This window comes from Nyctereutes procyonoides, unplaced genomic scaffold (genome assembly GCF_905146905.1).
Source record: "Nyctereutes procyonoides isolate TBG_1078 unplaced genomic scaffold, NYPRO_anot_genome, whole genome shotgun sequence".
NCBI lineage: Eukaryota > Metazoa > Chordata > Mammalia > Carnivora > Canidae > Nyctereutes > Nyctereutes procyonoides.
In genome coordinates this window covers 37,032,589-37,046,196 of record NW_026575042.1, presented here as the reverse complement: position 1 = coordinate 37,046,196, position 13,608 = coordinate 37,032,589, and the positions used below count along the sequence as shown (strand labels likewise).

Below are 13,608 nucleotides of genomic sequence, written 5' to 3'. Positions count from 1 at the left end.
ATTATTTTATTGGTGAGCTTTTGAAAGCTCTTAATAAGCTAACGAGCATTGTGACTCTTGAACGTGGTGGTGTGGGGAGAATTTATGCAGTTTCCCACCCTTGACCATGGCCTCCTTGTGCCAGGGGCATCCTTTGGAACTGGAGCTTCGCGAAGCCCTCCCTGGGAAATGCCCACCTGAATATAAGGCAGGCTATGTTAGCACATGCTGCTTTCTTCCAGCAGCAGAGACCCTAGGGATGCAGAATAATTTCAACACAGACTTTATTAAGAGAATTTGTACTAAATTAGACCAAGCTTATTAAGTGAAGGCATGTACTCCAAGTCCCTGTGCTAATTTTAGTGTCTGGCAACAAGATGACCTGAAAATGTGCACCAGATCTCAGGACCACGTGTGGCTCCAATTCTGCTCTGTCTGAAGGTGACATGCTATTGATTATTGAAACTCTCAGGGTTATGTCTGCCTTTTAATCCCACTATTGACCTCTCCTGTTCTTTGCCTTGGCTCCTCCCCAAAGCCACATTAGGAGTTCTATATCTGTCCCTTAACAAGAAGTTCTAATTTTTAGAACCACCTCTTTCTCTACCTCCTGTGGGTTTATTTGTTAAGTAGGGGGTAGGACTCAGCAAGATCAGGAGCTAGGGTAGAAAGGTCTCCTCATCTGAGACCTGGATAGTATCATAGTTAGGAGCAGGCAAAGCTGGACGCTTTAGGAAGGCCAAGGTCCAGAGTATTGGGGGAGAGTCCCTGGCAGCAGTAGGGATGTGGTGGTTGCTGGGGACCAGTGACAAGGAGGGAAGCCTGCGGTGAGATCTGCCAAGAGTAGAGGAGGATCAGGGAGGGAGCAAGGGGTGGCTTCTTGAGGGCGTATGGAGAGACGCGCTTCTGAGATCTGCTTAGCTGCTTCCTTGAAAGAACCCTTGCAGATGCCACACAAATTAGGTGACCCGGAGCAGATCTGTTTGTGGTGTTGGGTGGAGGCGGCCCAGACTTCCACCTGCTGGGGCATCTCCCTGAAACCTCAGGCCCTGGTCTGACACCATCAGCAGCCTTCCTGACTTGCTCCCAGGGACGCCTGGGTTCCAGTCCCTGCGAGGGTGGGCCCAGTTTAAAGGTCCAGGGGTGAAGCAGGTGTGAGAATACAACTTTTATTATAGATCAGTAGAACTTGAATTTTTGTTGTTAGAAATGGATGAGTAGGAAATCTAAGGAAAAGGGCAAATTAATTAGTCTTTTAAACGATCTTCTCCCATGGTGTGACCCCAAGAGAGACAAGGCACCTGGAATTGGTCTAAAGGTAGCAATTTCTGCCTTGGCACAGACGGAGCTGGGCCTGGAGGGGGTCTGAGTGCATCCTGAGAACACTGTGACACAGAGGTGGAGGCAAGGAGGGGAAGAGGACTCTTTTGTGATGCCAGGTCCATCCTCACTGCAAAGCCTTTCTCTACAATTAAGACACATGCTCAGGGCTGTGCTGGCAACATTTCTTAAGTGTAAATGAAGTCTCTTTTTTTTCTTAATTACTGGAAAAAATACCAATGAAAATGAAGTTCCACTGATTACTTTGGCTTTCAAATTCACTAACAGGACACAGTAGGCTAATTGGGGCTGTGGAGCACTGCCCAGCAACAGTGCTGGAGCCTGTTCCCGGGAGCATCCAACAAGCAGCTGCTATCAAATTATTTTCTATCCCCATTGTTAAACCCCAATTGGAAAATTCACAAATGGGAGCTGGTTTCCTTGCCAACCTCAGAAGCACCTAAAAAGCTCCCCACAATCGCCAGCCCAGAGGCAATTATAGGCTCACCCAGCAGGCTTATAATATGCACGTAAGTGGACTTCAGAAAGTTAGAAATATGCCAAATAAGGGGGTGCATCATGGGCTCTTGGTTTCACAGCATTGTGTCCTTTTGAAAGGTCTTTTGATGTCTTCTTCCAAGGCAAAGCATGACTCCAAGGAGGATGCAGGTATTGATGCGAATCCAAGCTCCTGCACGAGGTGGTCGGGTGTCCTGTGGTCTGGTCGCAACTCCTCTTCCCAGGCTCTCCTGCACTCGTCTTGGCCCCCGAACCTCCAAGCAACTGGGTGCTCTGAGCACACCTGTGTGAAACTTCCCTGCAACGGCATATGCTGTTGTTGCCTTCTCTGTCTTCCTGGTGAACTCTTAGCCCTCCGAGAAGGCCCAAGTTTGAAGATTTTGAAGAATTTTCTCCTATGCTGAAAATTTACCAATATATTATCTTTCCTCTCGGGGCAGATGCCTACATCTACAAGGCCTGACAGACCACGTGATCAGGTTCTTGCCCACACCACAAGGGCTGTGTTCCAACACTTGTCTTCTCATTGGCTCTTCTCTTGCTTTACTGACCTTCCTTCTGACACGTAGATGGACCTGAGAGATCAGGGTCTTAGTGGGATGGCTCCTCCTAGGGTAGGAGGGGAGAGTTGGCGCCCACAAGGAGCCACGGGGAGGCTGGAATGGCAAAGTCAGGGCATACCAAAGGTCCTTCAGACTGTATGCTGCATAGGGTCTAGGTGCAAGGAATGGAGAAGGGATGGAGGCGGAGACCGGTAGATGTTTTCAAATTTAGGCCTTTATTCAACTGAAGCATGCTGAGCACGCTCCATGTACCTATCACCTGTGCCTTATAATGACAAGGGAGGTATTAGCCTAGTTTTATAGCTGAGAAAATAGTTGCTCAGGGAAGTTAAAGGTTCTGCTGGGACCATACAGCCAGCAAGTGGCAGGGTGGGGATTGGACTCACACTCAAAATTTCCTGACTCTAAAGCCTAAACTCTTCTTCCTTGCTCTTTGGAGGGTTGCTTGAGAGAAAATATAACAAGGGATGAGCAACTGGGATGCAGGGTTGCTGTGGGTTTTTGATTCCAGAGTTGACAGATGTGTCAGAAGGTAAAGGGGTTGCAGAGTTTACACATCAGCTCCAGCATTTTCCCAAACACATCATCACATCAACAGGATGATCAACCAGCAATGGGGAAAGAAGCCACAATGAGAAGAAAACAGGCTCTGAAGACCTGGGGTCAGGCAGGTTTGGCGGGGTGATGTAGGGTCAGCTACATTACCTCAGAAAGCCTCGGTTTCTTTATCTACAAGTTGGGACTCCTAGCTCTTTCTCACAGGATTGTAAATACCCAGGTACATAAAGGGCCTCCTTGCATCACTGTCTCTTGAAGTTTCATCCAGAAAATGACATCAGGCACTTCCACTCCCACTTAATTGGCCAAAGCAAGTCCTATGACCGCACCTTCCAGCATCCCTCTGGGAAGAGGGCAGAAACACTTGGCGGTGAACACCTCCTAGGCACTTTCTCCCACATTCTTTTAAAAGGAACATATGCTTTGGTTTGAAAAGCGTTTTGTGAAATAGCTTTTAAATAAATCCTTATCAGATATAATATTAGTGCTGTTATTTATGGAGCAATGATGCTGTCTTATATGTAGCCTAGGAGAATATCAAGAAGGAAAGACTCCCGGAAAATGGAGTCAGGAGCCACAAAAAACACTTTCCACTTTAGGGTTAGGGGCCCTTAAAGCATCAGCCCAGAGGGATTTCAGAATTGCTAGTGACCAAAGACTGCGGTGTTTCTCTAATTCTTCCTCTTGCTTAGTGGAAATGTTTTTTTCCACTGGATGAATAATTTTCCTTATTCCACTTTTGCACTGTGGATGTGTATAGGAGTTGTGGTGGCAGCGTATTTCTTCCTTTTAGTGTATAGGTCTCCAGATCAAGTGGGGCCACAGCTGGTCCTGAAAGAGAGCCACCTATGCCTCTCAGCCTGATGAAGAGGTCGCCAGGAATCACTCAGAGAATCTGGACGTTGAGCTTAGAGTCAGGTGGAATTTTGGGTTGCCTCATTTAGGCAAGATGGTTGTGATTGTCGTCCCCCCCCCCCCCCCGTGGGAAGGACAGTCAGATATCTGTTGCCTAAGTGAATAGACCATGGTGTTCATCAAGTGTTGTTCATAAAATATTTTCAGTTTTTCTTCCAGACACAATGTAGATTTTTACTTCCCTGCCTTCTTGGAGTTAGGTGTGGACATATGAATTGCTTTGGTGAATAAAATGTGAGTAAAAAGGATTGGTGTCACTTGTAGGTGAAAGCTGTAGGGGCTCATGCACCATTCATTCATCAGACTTTCTTTTTCCTTTTTCTCAGTATGAAGCAATGTGGCTGCTCTGCCTGCTTGGGTCCCAGAGTCAGGAAAAAACAGAAAAGATCTGCAGTGAATATCAACTGAAGATTATTTTATGTTCCTGAGAATTGGGGCCTGATTGTCACTGTAGCACAACTTAGCCTATTGTAACTGATTCAAAGAGGTCATCTTAATTCTTTATAAAATTACTTTTTATTTTGGTGGGACTGTTTCCCCCCCAAGGGGTACACAACTGCACAGTAGTGGTTCTAGTTGGCCTTGTAGAGGTGGGGGCGGGTTCCCACTGCAGGCTGCGGTGACAGGGATCTCGATGTGGTCTCTGAGGGCCTCTAAGGGAAGAGTCATGGTGAAGTTCATAGTGAGGACATCACAGGACCCCCTTAACTCATGAGCAGCATCTAGCCTATGTTCCAGAATATCCAGAGGCTGGCTGTGGTGTCCGGCTGGGGCACTGAGCCGCATGAGACGGTGGCTGTGTTCAGTGACTGATGATTCCTGTGCAATCTCTGAATCAGTGGCTTGCTATACGAATTAGTTTCATAGACTCTTGCCACACGACACAGTCTCCCTTTTCTGAATTCCTGGAAAATTCTGTAATACGCATGAAGCTCTTATCCAGTTCGATTGGCATGTTTGATGACTTCTTAGTATTGTGTGACATACGTCAGATGTCAAGTGGTTGACTTCAGCTAAAAATATATTCTCTTCCCTTGCCTCATTTGTGCTTTATTCCTTCCTGGGTTTTATATCCCTAGTGCTCCCAGACTGTGTTATGTGTGCATTTTTTGATCCTATTTTGCATGGTGCGGTCCAGCACCCACTCTTTGTCTCAACTCACAGGGGCCTATATGTCCCCTAGCTCACTCTTTGGTCAACTGGTTCTCTGATGTTCTTTCCCATGGTGAATGGTCGAAGTCACACATCTTAGTAACTTTCAGACTCTGTCACCACGAGGTTGGGTCATCTCAGGGTACAAATATGCTTATTTGGGAAGCATTTTTCTTTCCCTCTATTCTTTCACTGGTACTTCAAAGCACCCCGGCTTTTAAGAAAACAAAAACAAAGATTCCAACAGATCTGAGTGAAAGACAGAAAGGTTAAATGAATGTTCGAAGAGCTGGTTTTCTTGTTTCCAAAGAGGAGTTTCACCTTCTAATCTGGGGATTGGAGGAGAGGCAGCAGCACAGGAACTGAGGAGGTAGTAGAGACCTTCTAGTGGGAAGGCAATGAGGAGCCTCTGCCCTTAGTGAGTGGGGAAAGGGCTCAGAGCTGAGCTGAACTTGATGGTGGCCTCCCATAGCCTCATGCCTGTAAACAATCCATCCCCTCAGCCCTACATATTTATGAGCTCCCAGAGCAGAGGGTTGGGGGGCTTGGACAACTTGTGTGGGGATAAAGGGAGATCCTTGGATCCTGATTAGCATCAAGAGAGTCAAATGACAATTTTGGTACAGGATTTTACTTTCAGCCTTTTCTCTACACAACCCCCATTTAGAAAACAGAGAAGGTTCCAGAACAATAAAAGGCACTAGCAACTCAGAGGCAACCATGAAACTGCTCATGTTGATCTAACATCAAACTCTGGTCTCAAGCCAAGTGCTTTATTATTACACAAATTTAGTGTCTGAATTAATCCTTATTTTAAAAAGTCCTGTTTTATTAGTAAGGGGTAGTAAATTTTCTAGGCTAAGTCTCACATCACTTGCTTTTCCCTTTTCTCTCTCAGTACCTTTCCTGGACTGTACACAGTAGGCCAGGGAGAAGGGCCTGATGTGGAGTTACCTTGCCAACAAGCGCCGACTGTAAGTTGCATGGCTATGTGAGATGGATGAATGGGCCAATCGTTGGTCACCAGATAGGGTTCATATGTTGCTCCATCCATGTATAAGGTAACTACAGGAAACTCCACATTGATGACGTAGTAATGCCACTCTTTGTCACATATCTAATGAAAAGAAAGAGAAGCAACACTTAAAATTGAATATTCAATGAAAGATCAAATAGGCTTTTATTCTAATCATGAAAGGGGGAGAAGACATTTTTGGGTTAACCATTTTTATTTCCAAGAACTCAACAAACATAATGGTTGCCATAACTGAGGTTAGAGGAACTCATATGGAACATGATGGGGCAAACATGGGGCAGAGGAACATGGGAAAATCCAATCAGGCAAGTATTTGAGTATGGACAGAGTATCTTGGTCACAGAATTAACAGCTGTTGAGGCCGGCAAGTTCTTGGAGGACAGGTGGGGTTGACGGCTCAAATTTGTTTTGTATAAAATTCTTCTTAGTTCTTTAGTAGAGAAAGAAGTTAAATTAAAATTATTTTCCTAAGCTTGGGGGATAGATGAAGCTAGAAAAAGAGATACCAGATTGAAAGTAGAAATGAAGATGGGGATAGAGAAGGGGAGGAGGAAGGGAAAGAGAAAAATGAAAACAGAGAATTAGGGGCAAGAAAGGAGCAGGAGAGAAGGCGAAGAAAATGGGATGAGGAAGAAGGATGGAATGCAGATTAGTAGGAAACCCTGATTCCTTTGTCTCTAGGAGCAACCAAGGAGCAACCATAAGACTATGGCCCCTTCAACTCGTGCAAGATATATTCTGAGAAAGATGGTCTTCTCAAGGGGTCTCCCATGCATCCTACTTGGAGTACCTGGGGAGGCAGAGAAGGACCACACATGGTCCTTCTGGCCCGGACAGGTACAAAGCACTCTTATACTTACAGCCTCTCACAACTTTTGTGCCCAAGATGTATGGTCTTTGGGCTGGTAACCAACTTTAATGGATGAGCAGAGACACTGAGGGCTAGGATGGAATTATAATTCTTGACCTCAAGGAGCTGAACTCCCACAGCATGGTCCAAAATAGAAACCAAGACTAGTGAACCTTGGGAAGGGAGACAGGAAGGTGGCCAAGCTGGAGAATGGTACCCCTTCTCTCTGATCCCCTAAGCCAGTGCCTTGGGAATCATGTTTGAACCTCTCCTCCACATGCCTTCTCTCTCAAATCCCCCTGTGGAGGCCACCTGTGAAATGTTTCTCATCTGCACCCTCATCTCCATTGCCCCCGCCATCTGTGGCAATGGAGACAGATGAGTTTGGCATGAAGGTGACCCCTACGTGAGGGCTTTGACGCCCTCCCTACATCCCATTCTGGATTAAATGTGCTGTTGCTCATGAATAGATAACACCAACAGGGATGCTAAATGATCTTTTCCCTTTCATTTTGGAATAGGAATTTTTTCCTTAATGTTCTTTTTATATTGTCCTGTCTCATATCTCAGAAAATTACTCCTTTTGAAGCCCATTAGCCTGATAAAGCCTGATGAATATTTTAGGGGCCCTTGGAAGGTAATCAGGAGGTGTCCAAGCAAGTACTTCCAAAATCCTGTTACAGCCCACTGTATGTACAGCTCGGTACCTGCTACGAAGATCCTAACCAAGTTTACACCCCTCTGGCTCCATGCCTGAGACCAGGTACTGGGCTGGGGGCGGCTCTTGGGCTGACCCAGTGGTGTGTGAGCGGTACAGAGGAAGACCTGCAGACAGAGCCGAGGGGTGTTAGAAGAGTGGGAAACTGAGGAGGAGGCATCTAATCCAAGCAAGTCCATCCAATGCACCTCGAACTTGAAGTCTGCAAACAAGAATAGGCAGACAGCATATTCCAGAATCTGGAATATGGCTCACATCCTGGGGATGTTCTCTGTGGCATGGAGAAATCTCTGGTCAGTCCCAGGATGGGGTGGGAGCAGGTGGCAGCGCCGTGACCCTGACTGCATCCTATGCCCTTTGAAATGTAGGTAGAGCATGAGAATCAATGAGGCGGCATTTGGGTGGCTCCCCTGTCCTGGCCTCCATACCACCCTCCTCTCAGCCATGACTGCCATGTTGAACCCGTGTGCTCGCTGACTCTGTGGCCCCCCACACCAGCTGACACTGGATGGAGAATGATCTTCTGACTCACTTCTTTTTCACAATGCTTACAGCATTTTTGTAGGGCGATACAAAAAAATTCCAAGGAAGAAGTAAAATAATTCCATAACTAACAGTAGCTGCAACCCCTCTCAATATGGCAATCTTTTCCTAGGTGTTCCCCCAGGTTTTCTGAAATGTGCTTCATGAACAGCAGCCCCCAGGATCCCCTGCATAAAAAGAGTGATCCTGCATACTGAGACTAGTTTTTGTTTTTTTTTTTTTGGATTTCCCATTTCATTTGCATATCCAAGGCTTCCAGCAGCCTCAAAGTATATGGCTATAATAACTTTCCAACCTTGTTGGAAAATGGAACTTTTCTATTTATAGCATTCCTATAAGCATCCTGTGAAACAACAGTGAGGGAAGGTCAATTTGGATCACACTGTGTACACAATTTGAAAGTTTGCTGGTTTCACTTAATGTCAGCATTAAAATGCCTTTACCAGCTCCAGTTTAGATGGCTGTATCGTATGGATATCCTAAACTATATTTAAATATTCCCTTATTATCAGGTATTAATTATGTACCAGCAACATAAAAGATGCTGTAACATAATGCTGTATTTCTTTATGCATAAATGTTTATCCGCATTTCTGATGATATCCTTGGGAAAAATTCATGGAAGTAGAATTACTTCCAGGGTCAAAGGTTGAAGGTATTGTGAAGGCTCCTGACTCACATTGTCAATTTTTTTTTTTTCTGCAAAAGTTTGTGCCTATTTCTTCTCCTGCCCACAGACTGTAAGAGTGCTCATGAGTTGTACTCTTTACCACATTGAGTATTAATAAAATACATAATCCTGGCAATTTGAAAGGGGATACATTTTAATCTCATTTTAATATGGTTCATAAAAGATGGCAAGATTTATATTCCCCAAGGCCAAAAGGGAGGGCCTTCTGGGAGCGGGGAGCAGTCTGAGCTAAGACACAGGCAGGAATGCTGGGGAGCTTGCTCAGTTAGCTCCTGATTCTGCATCTAGACAGGATTTTAGCTCAGACTAGGCTTATGTCTGCAGACGTCTCGCACCAAGTAATCTATGAAGGCAGCTAAAGGAAATGCCTAGTTAGGGTTTCACTAATGTGGATCTATGATTGGGAGGAGACCCACATTAGCCCTCTGCTAGAATTGGAGGGACAAACTGTAATTAAAAAATGATCAAGCCAGGAGGCAGCAAAAATAAATGTGTCAGTGCAATGGCTCAACCATGAAAGAAAGAAATTAGGCAAAGTGACCTTTCCCGGCGGGGAGAGAAGAACTTTAATTCCTGCCTGTTCGTGAATCATTGGTGAACGCAGTTGGCACCAAGCATGTCCAGTGCTATCCCCTGAGGCGATGCCCAGGGCCTCAGTTGGGCCAGAGATATTTTTCTCCTTGAACACCTGCAACTGTGTTCCCAGGGGGAGTGGCTGCAGCTGCCATTTACTGGGCAAGTGAACCTGAGACCAGAGAGCCAGGGATGCGTGTTGAGGAGGGACAATGCCAAGTGGGGTCTGAGTTGGGAGTAGGCTGGTACTCCACAGTGAGTCAGGGGCCATGGAAATCAGGCTGCTGGCTGGTTGGTCCAAATATCCTTTCAAGTGTCAGCCCCTAGCACATAATAGATAGGAGGGAAATGTATCTCATGTTGTATAGCTGCATTCAAAATACCTGATTCTCTCGAAAAACCAATGCCAGTCTTGCAACGTGGCCCCTTCAGGGTATCTGCCCTAGGAGTGGGGAAGAAGCACAGACACAGAGCATGGACTGGTCAGGCTGGTTTGGGAAAGGTGAGGCTGGGAGATGAGGCTACAGGGACAGATTTGAAGTGAGGCCAGAGGACCTGGGCTGCTTTCAGCCTGTGGGGGGCAGGAGGTATAAAGGTTTGGGACAAGAGGAGGAGGATGGTAATCATAACAACGATCAATCCTGGAACATGCCTTTTGGTCTTTTTTTTTTTTTTTTAAGATTTTATTTATTTGACAGGGAGAGAGTGAGAGAGAGCGAGCATGAGCAAGGGGAGCAGGGGCTGGAGAAGCAGACGCCCGGCTGAGCAGGGAGCCCGATGCAGGACTCAATCCCAGGACCTGGGGACCATGACCTGAGTTGAAGGAAGATGCTTAAGCAACTGATCCACCCAGGTGCCCCCTGCATCTTGGATTCAAAGCAGCTTTTTATATCCCTTATGCTTTGGAATCCTCACTGTGAACCTCGACAGTAGGAGGGCCAGTTCTGTCTCGGGCACCTCCGAAAGATCAAGCGAAAGAAATGACGTGCAGAGGTTTTGGATCTCAAGAAGTAGATGTCAGGAGTTCAATGTCACACGAACCCCACTTGGGCTTCCACATTTAGCTTCTTGTGTGTCCGTCTCACACACAGCCAGTGGCTCAGCTTTGCATACTCTCTGCCAAATCAGGGCCCGGGGCAGACACTTATCTCCCGAGTGACGGACTTGCATGTCCGATTGCCCCTGGATGGTCCACCTGACACACCACAGGCGCTTCCAACTCACGGTGTTCAACATTGAGCTCAATGTCTCCCACACTCGCTCCCCCTGTGCCCCATCCTAGGTCCCTGCCTCAGCAGGTGCTCCTCATCTGATTTGTTGTCTGGGCCAGAACCCTGGGCATGGCTTTAGGCTCCCCCACTCTTTACCTCCCTCCAGCCAGTGTGCCACCAAGTAGTGACGATGCCTCTCTCATCCATCCTCACCTCTTGACCCTCACTCATTCCTGCTCAGAATTTGCAACACGTACTCAAGGGGGAAGATTGAGGAGGTGTGTTCCTGACAGGCTAGTGCAAGGAGAGCGTGCGGGCAAGGGGAGAGGCCCATCTGCAGCAGGGGGATGGCGAGAAAGCTCTGGCGTGAACCTGGGGGGGCAGAGCCTGCAGCCTGCTAGTGCCCGGCTGTGCCAAGGGCCGCACGGGAGGCAGTCTGCAGGCCAAGCCTGTGGCAGGTGAGCTGGGTGGTGCACCGGCTGTAGGAACTTCTGGGACAATCATGTTCTGGACTTTGGGAAAATAACCGAACCTTTTAAATCCTGACTCCTTCACCTATAAAGTAAGGATGGTAAGAGTACCTGCATCACAGGGTCATCATGTGAACTGAGCTAAAATAAAGCTTGTACCATGCTGGGCACTTATTTTCAGCCTGAGCAGATAGGGAAACCCCTTTCCTCTTCCAAATACATTGAGATGCTGCATAAAATAAAACAGAAATAAGCGAGTTAGAAAGAGAAGTCCTTAGGCATAAAAAGTTAATAAAACTCCCAGGCTGGCCCTGAGTGAATGGCTGCTGAGGGGTTGGGGCCCACCCTTTCAGCCGTGGTTTCAAAGCCACTGGGAGAGGAATGGAGACTCAGGGCCTCCACACAGAGAAACCTGGAAGCTGACGTGTCTGCATAAAGCCCACAGCTGCGGAAGGACTGTCTGAAGCCTGCGTCCAGGGACAGTGGCCACCATCATCCTAGGAAGGCAGGGAGGAAGCCACACACGGGTTCTGGAACAAGTCAGCTCAGAGACACTAGACCCCCAAGCCCACTCTGTGCATGGGCATTGGCTCCAAATGTATGCAGCCTGGCAGGTGTAGAAATCCAGGACTCAGAAAGGAACTTAATGGGACAGACAAGTCTTTGGGCTTTCGGAAAAGGCCTGCTCAAAATCTATTGACGGGATGTGCCCATCACCTGCCTAGGGCAGAACAATTCCCACTGGCCTCGAGCTCAGAGTTAACATTTACAAAACAAAGAGGAAGCAATCTTTTGTGTGCCAGAGAAAAAGCAGGCAAAACAAGTGGTCAAACCTGGGTTTCGGGAACCACAAGAAATGGAGTTATTATTATTATTATTATTATTATTATTATTAAGATTTTATTTATTCATGAGAGACACACAGAGAGCATCAGATACAGGCAGAGGGAGAAGCAGGCTCCCTGTGGGGAGCCCGTTGTGGGACTTGATCCTAGGACCCTGGATCCCAGCACCTGGGGATCAGGCCCTGAGCCAAAGGCAGACGCTCCACCACTGAGCCACCCAGGTGCCCCAGAAATGGAGCCGTTAGAAAGGAAATAGGTGAAGGCAGGTTTGAGAAAGAACCAAAGCAAAATTCTAGAAATAAAAGACGTAGTTATTGAAATAAAAATAAATCAAGAAAACTGACAATGGAATTAGAGAATTGGGTGATAGATGAGATTAGAGAAAAATGAGAATCTGATAAAGCAATGAAGAGGTATGGATCCTATGGATGATCAAAGGATCCGTTCCAGCAGACAGCCTAGCCTGACAGATGTGTGTGGGGAGGGGGCCTAGTGGAGTGTGTGGGGCCGGGCTCCGGAGGACCTCAAGTGCCACACTGAGGTGTGTGCTACTTTATTGTAGTGCCTTGCATTCTAGAAAGCCATTCTTTACTTCCACAGCCTTCTCCTGTGTTAGATTAGATGACTGTGGACACAGAGAGAGTTCCATAGCCTCTGCCCCACGGGACGTATCTGACAGGTGGGTCAAAACTGAACTCGTTTCCTGAAATGGACAGCGATTGAACTAGGAGGGTTGAAACCAGGCAAATCAGGTTCTCACTGGGAACTTGCAAGGCCCTTTGGCCTCGGTCACTATTTTGGAACATTTAGAAAGATGAGGTTTTGGTTAGTGCCAAGACCAACCTCATGCCAAAGCAAAGATGCCACTCTCCTTTGCAAATCTCTTTAAGATCTTCCCAGGCGGACGCCTGCACTTCCAAACTGGCAGAGAGACAGGGAGAAGTACGGGTGTGTTTATAGGGGAAGGTGATTATGACAGCTCAGAAAGCACCCGCTGGGCCTTCTGTCAAAAAGCAATTGCTGACTCAGGGCAGCAGAGCACAGGGGAACAGGGAACATGAAAGGTAGCTTGTGTCAAAGAGACCACCTCATTTGCAATCTAGTTGAGCAACATTTGGGCAAATCCCCCAAAACAATCCTGAAAAACCGTCCTTGCAGTTGGTGCTTGTACCATGTAAATCAAGACTTGTGTGCACCCAGGATTTAGGCTCGTCCACGGGGAGAGAAAACACACCTAGTAGGCACTGAGGATACGGCTGGTACCCTGGCACCATGCTATGATCTTTGCCTGTGTAATCAGCTTCTTGGACCAGCTGTTTATTCTTCCCCAGCGCAGCCTTTAAACAATGCCAATCAGCTCTCCCTTCCACCCCGGCGGGACCCCCTGGGAAGATCCCTCAACTTCCAGGTCTCACCGATGCCTTTATTGCATGTATTCAAATTGAACTTCAGTTAGTCTCTCATCCAAGCCAAGGCCTGGGTCTGCTGTGCAAATTCTGCAAAGCCCCATGGAGTTAGTAGGGTTGGCAGGTTAATGTGGGAGCCAGACGTTGGGGCAGCAAATCTGCCCTCAGTGAGGTGGGGACTGTGCATTCTGAGTGCTCGGTCTCTCATAGGAGTGAAGAGGAGGAACGGGACCGGCCAGGGGAGAGGAGGCCCCTCACT

General features: G+C 47.2%; 1 protein-coding gene across 1 annotated transcript in view; it reads right to left on the bottom strand.

The window, feature by feature from the left end:
- Window positions 1-13,608, bottom strand: part of CLSTN2 (calsyntenin 2) — a 597,725-nt gene that overhangs the window by 32,975 nt on the left and 551,142 nt on the right. Inside the window, 1 exon segment of the mRNA XM_055321522.1 lies at window positions 5,961-6,123. Within this exon segment, the coding sequence (XP_055177497.1) occupies window positions 5,961-6,123 (163 nt within the window).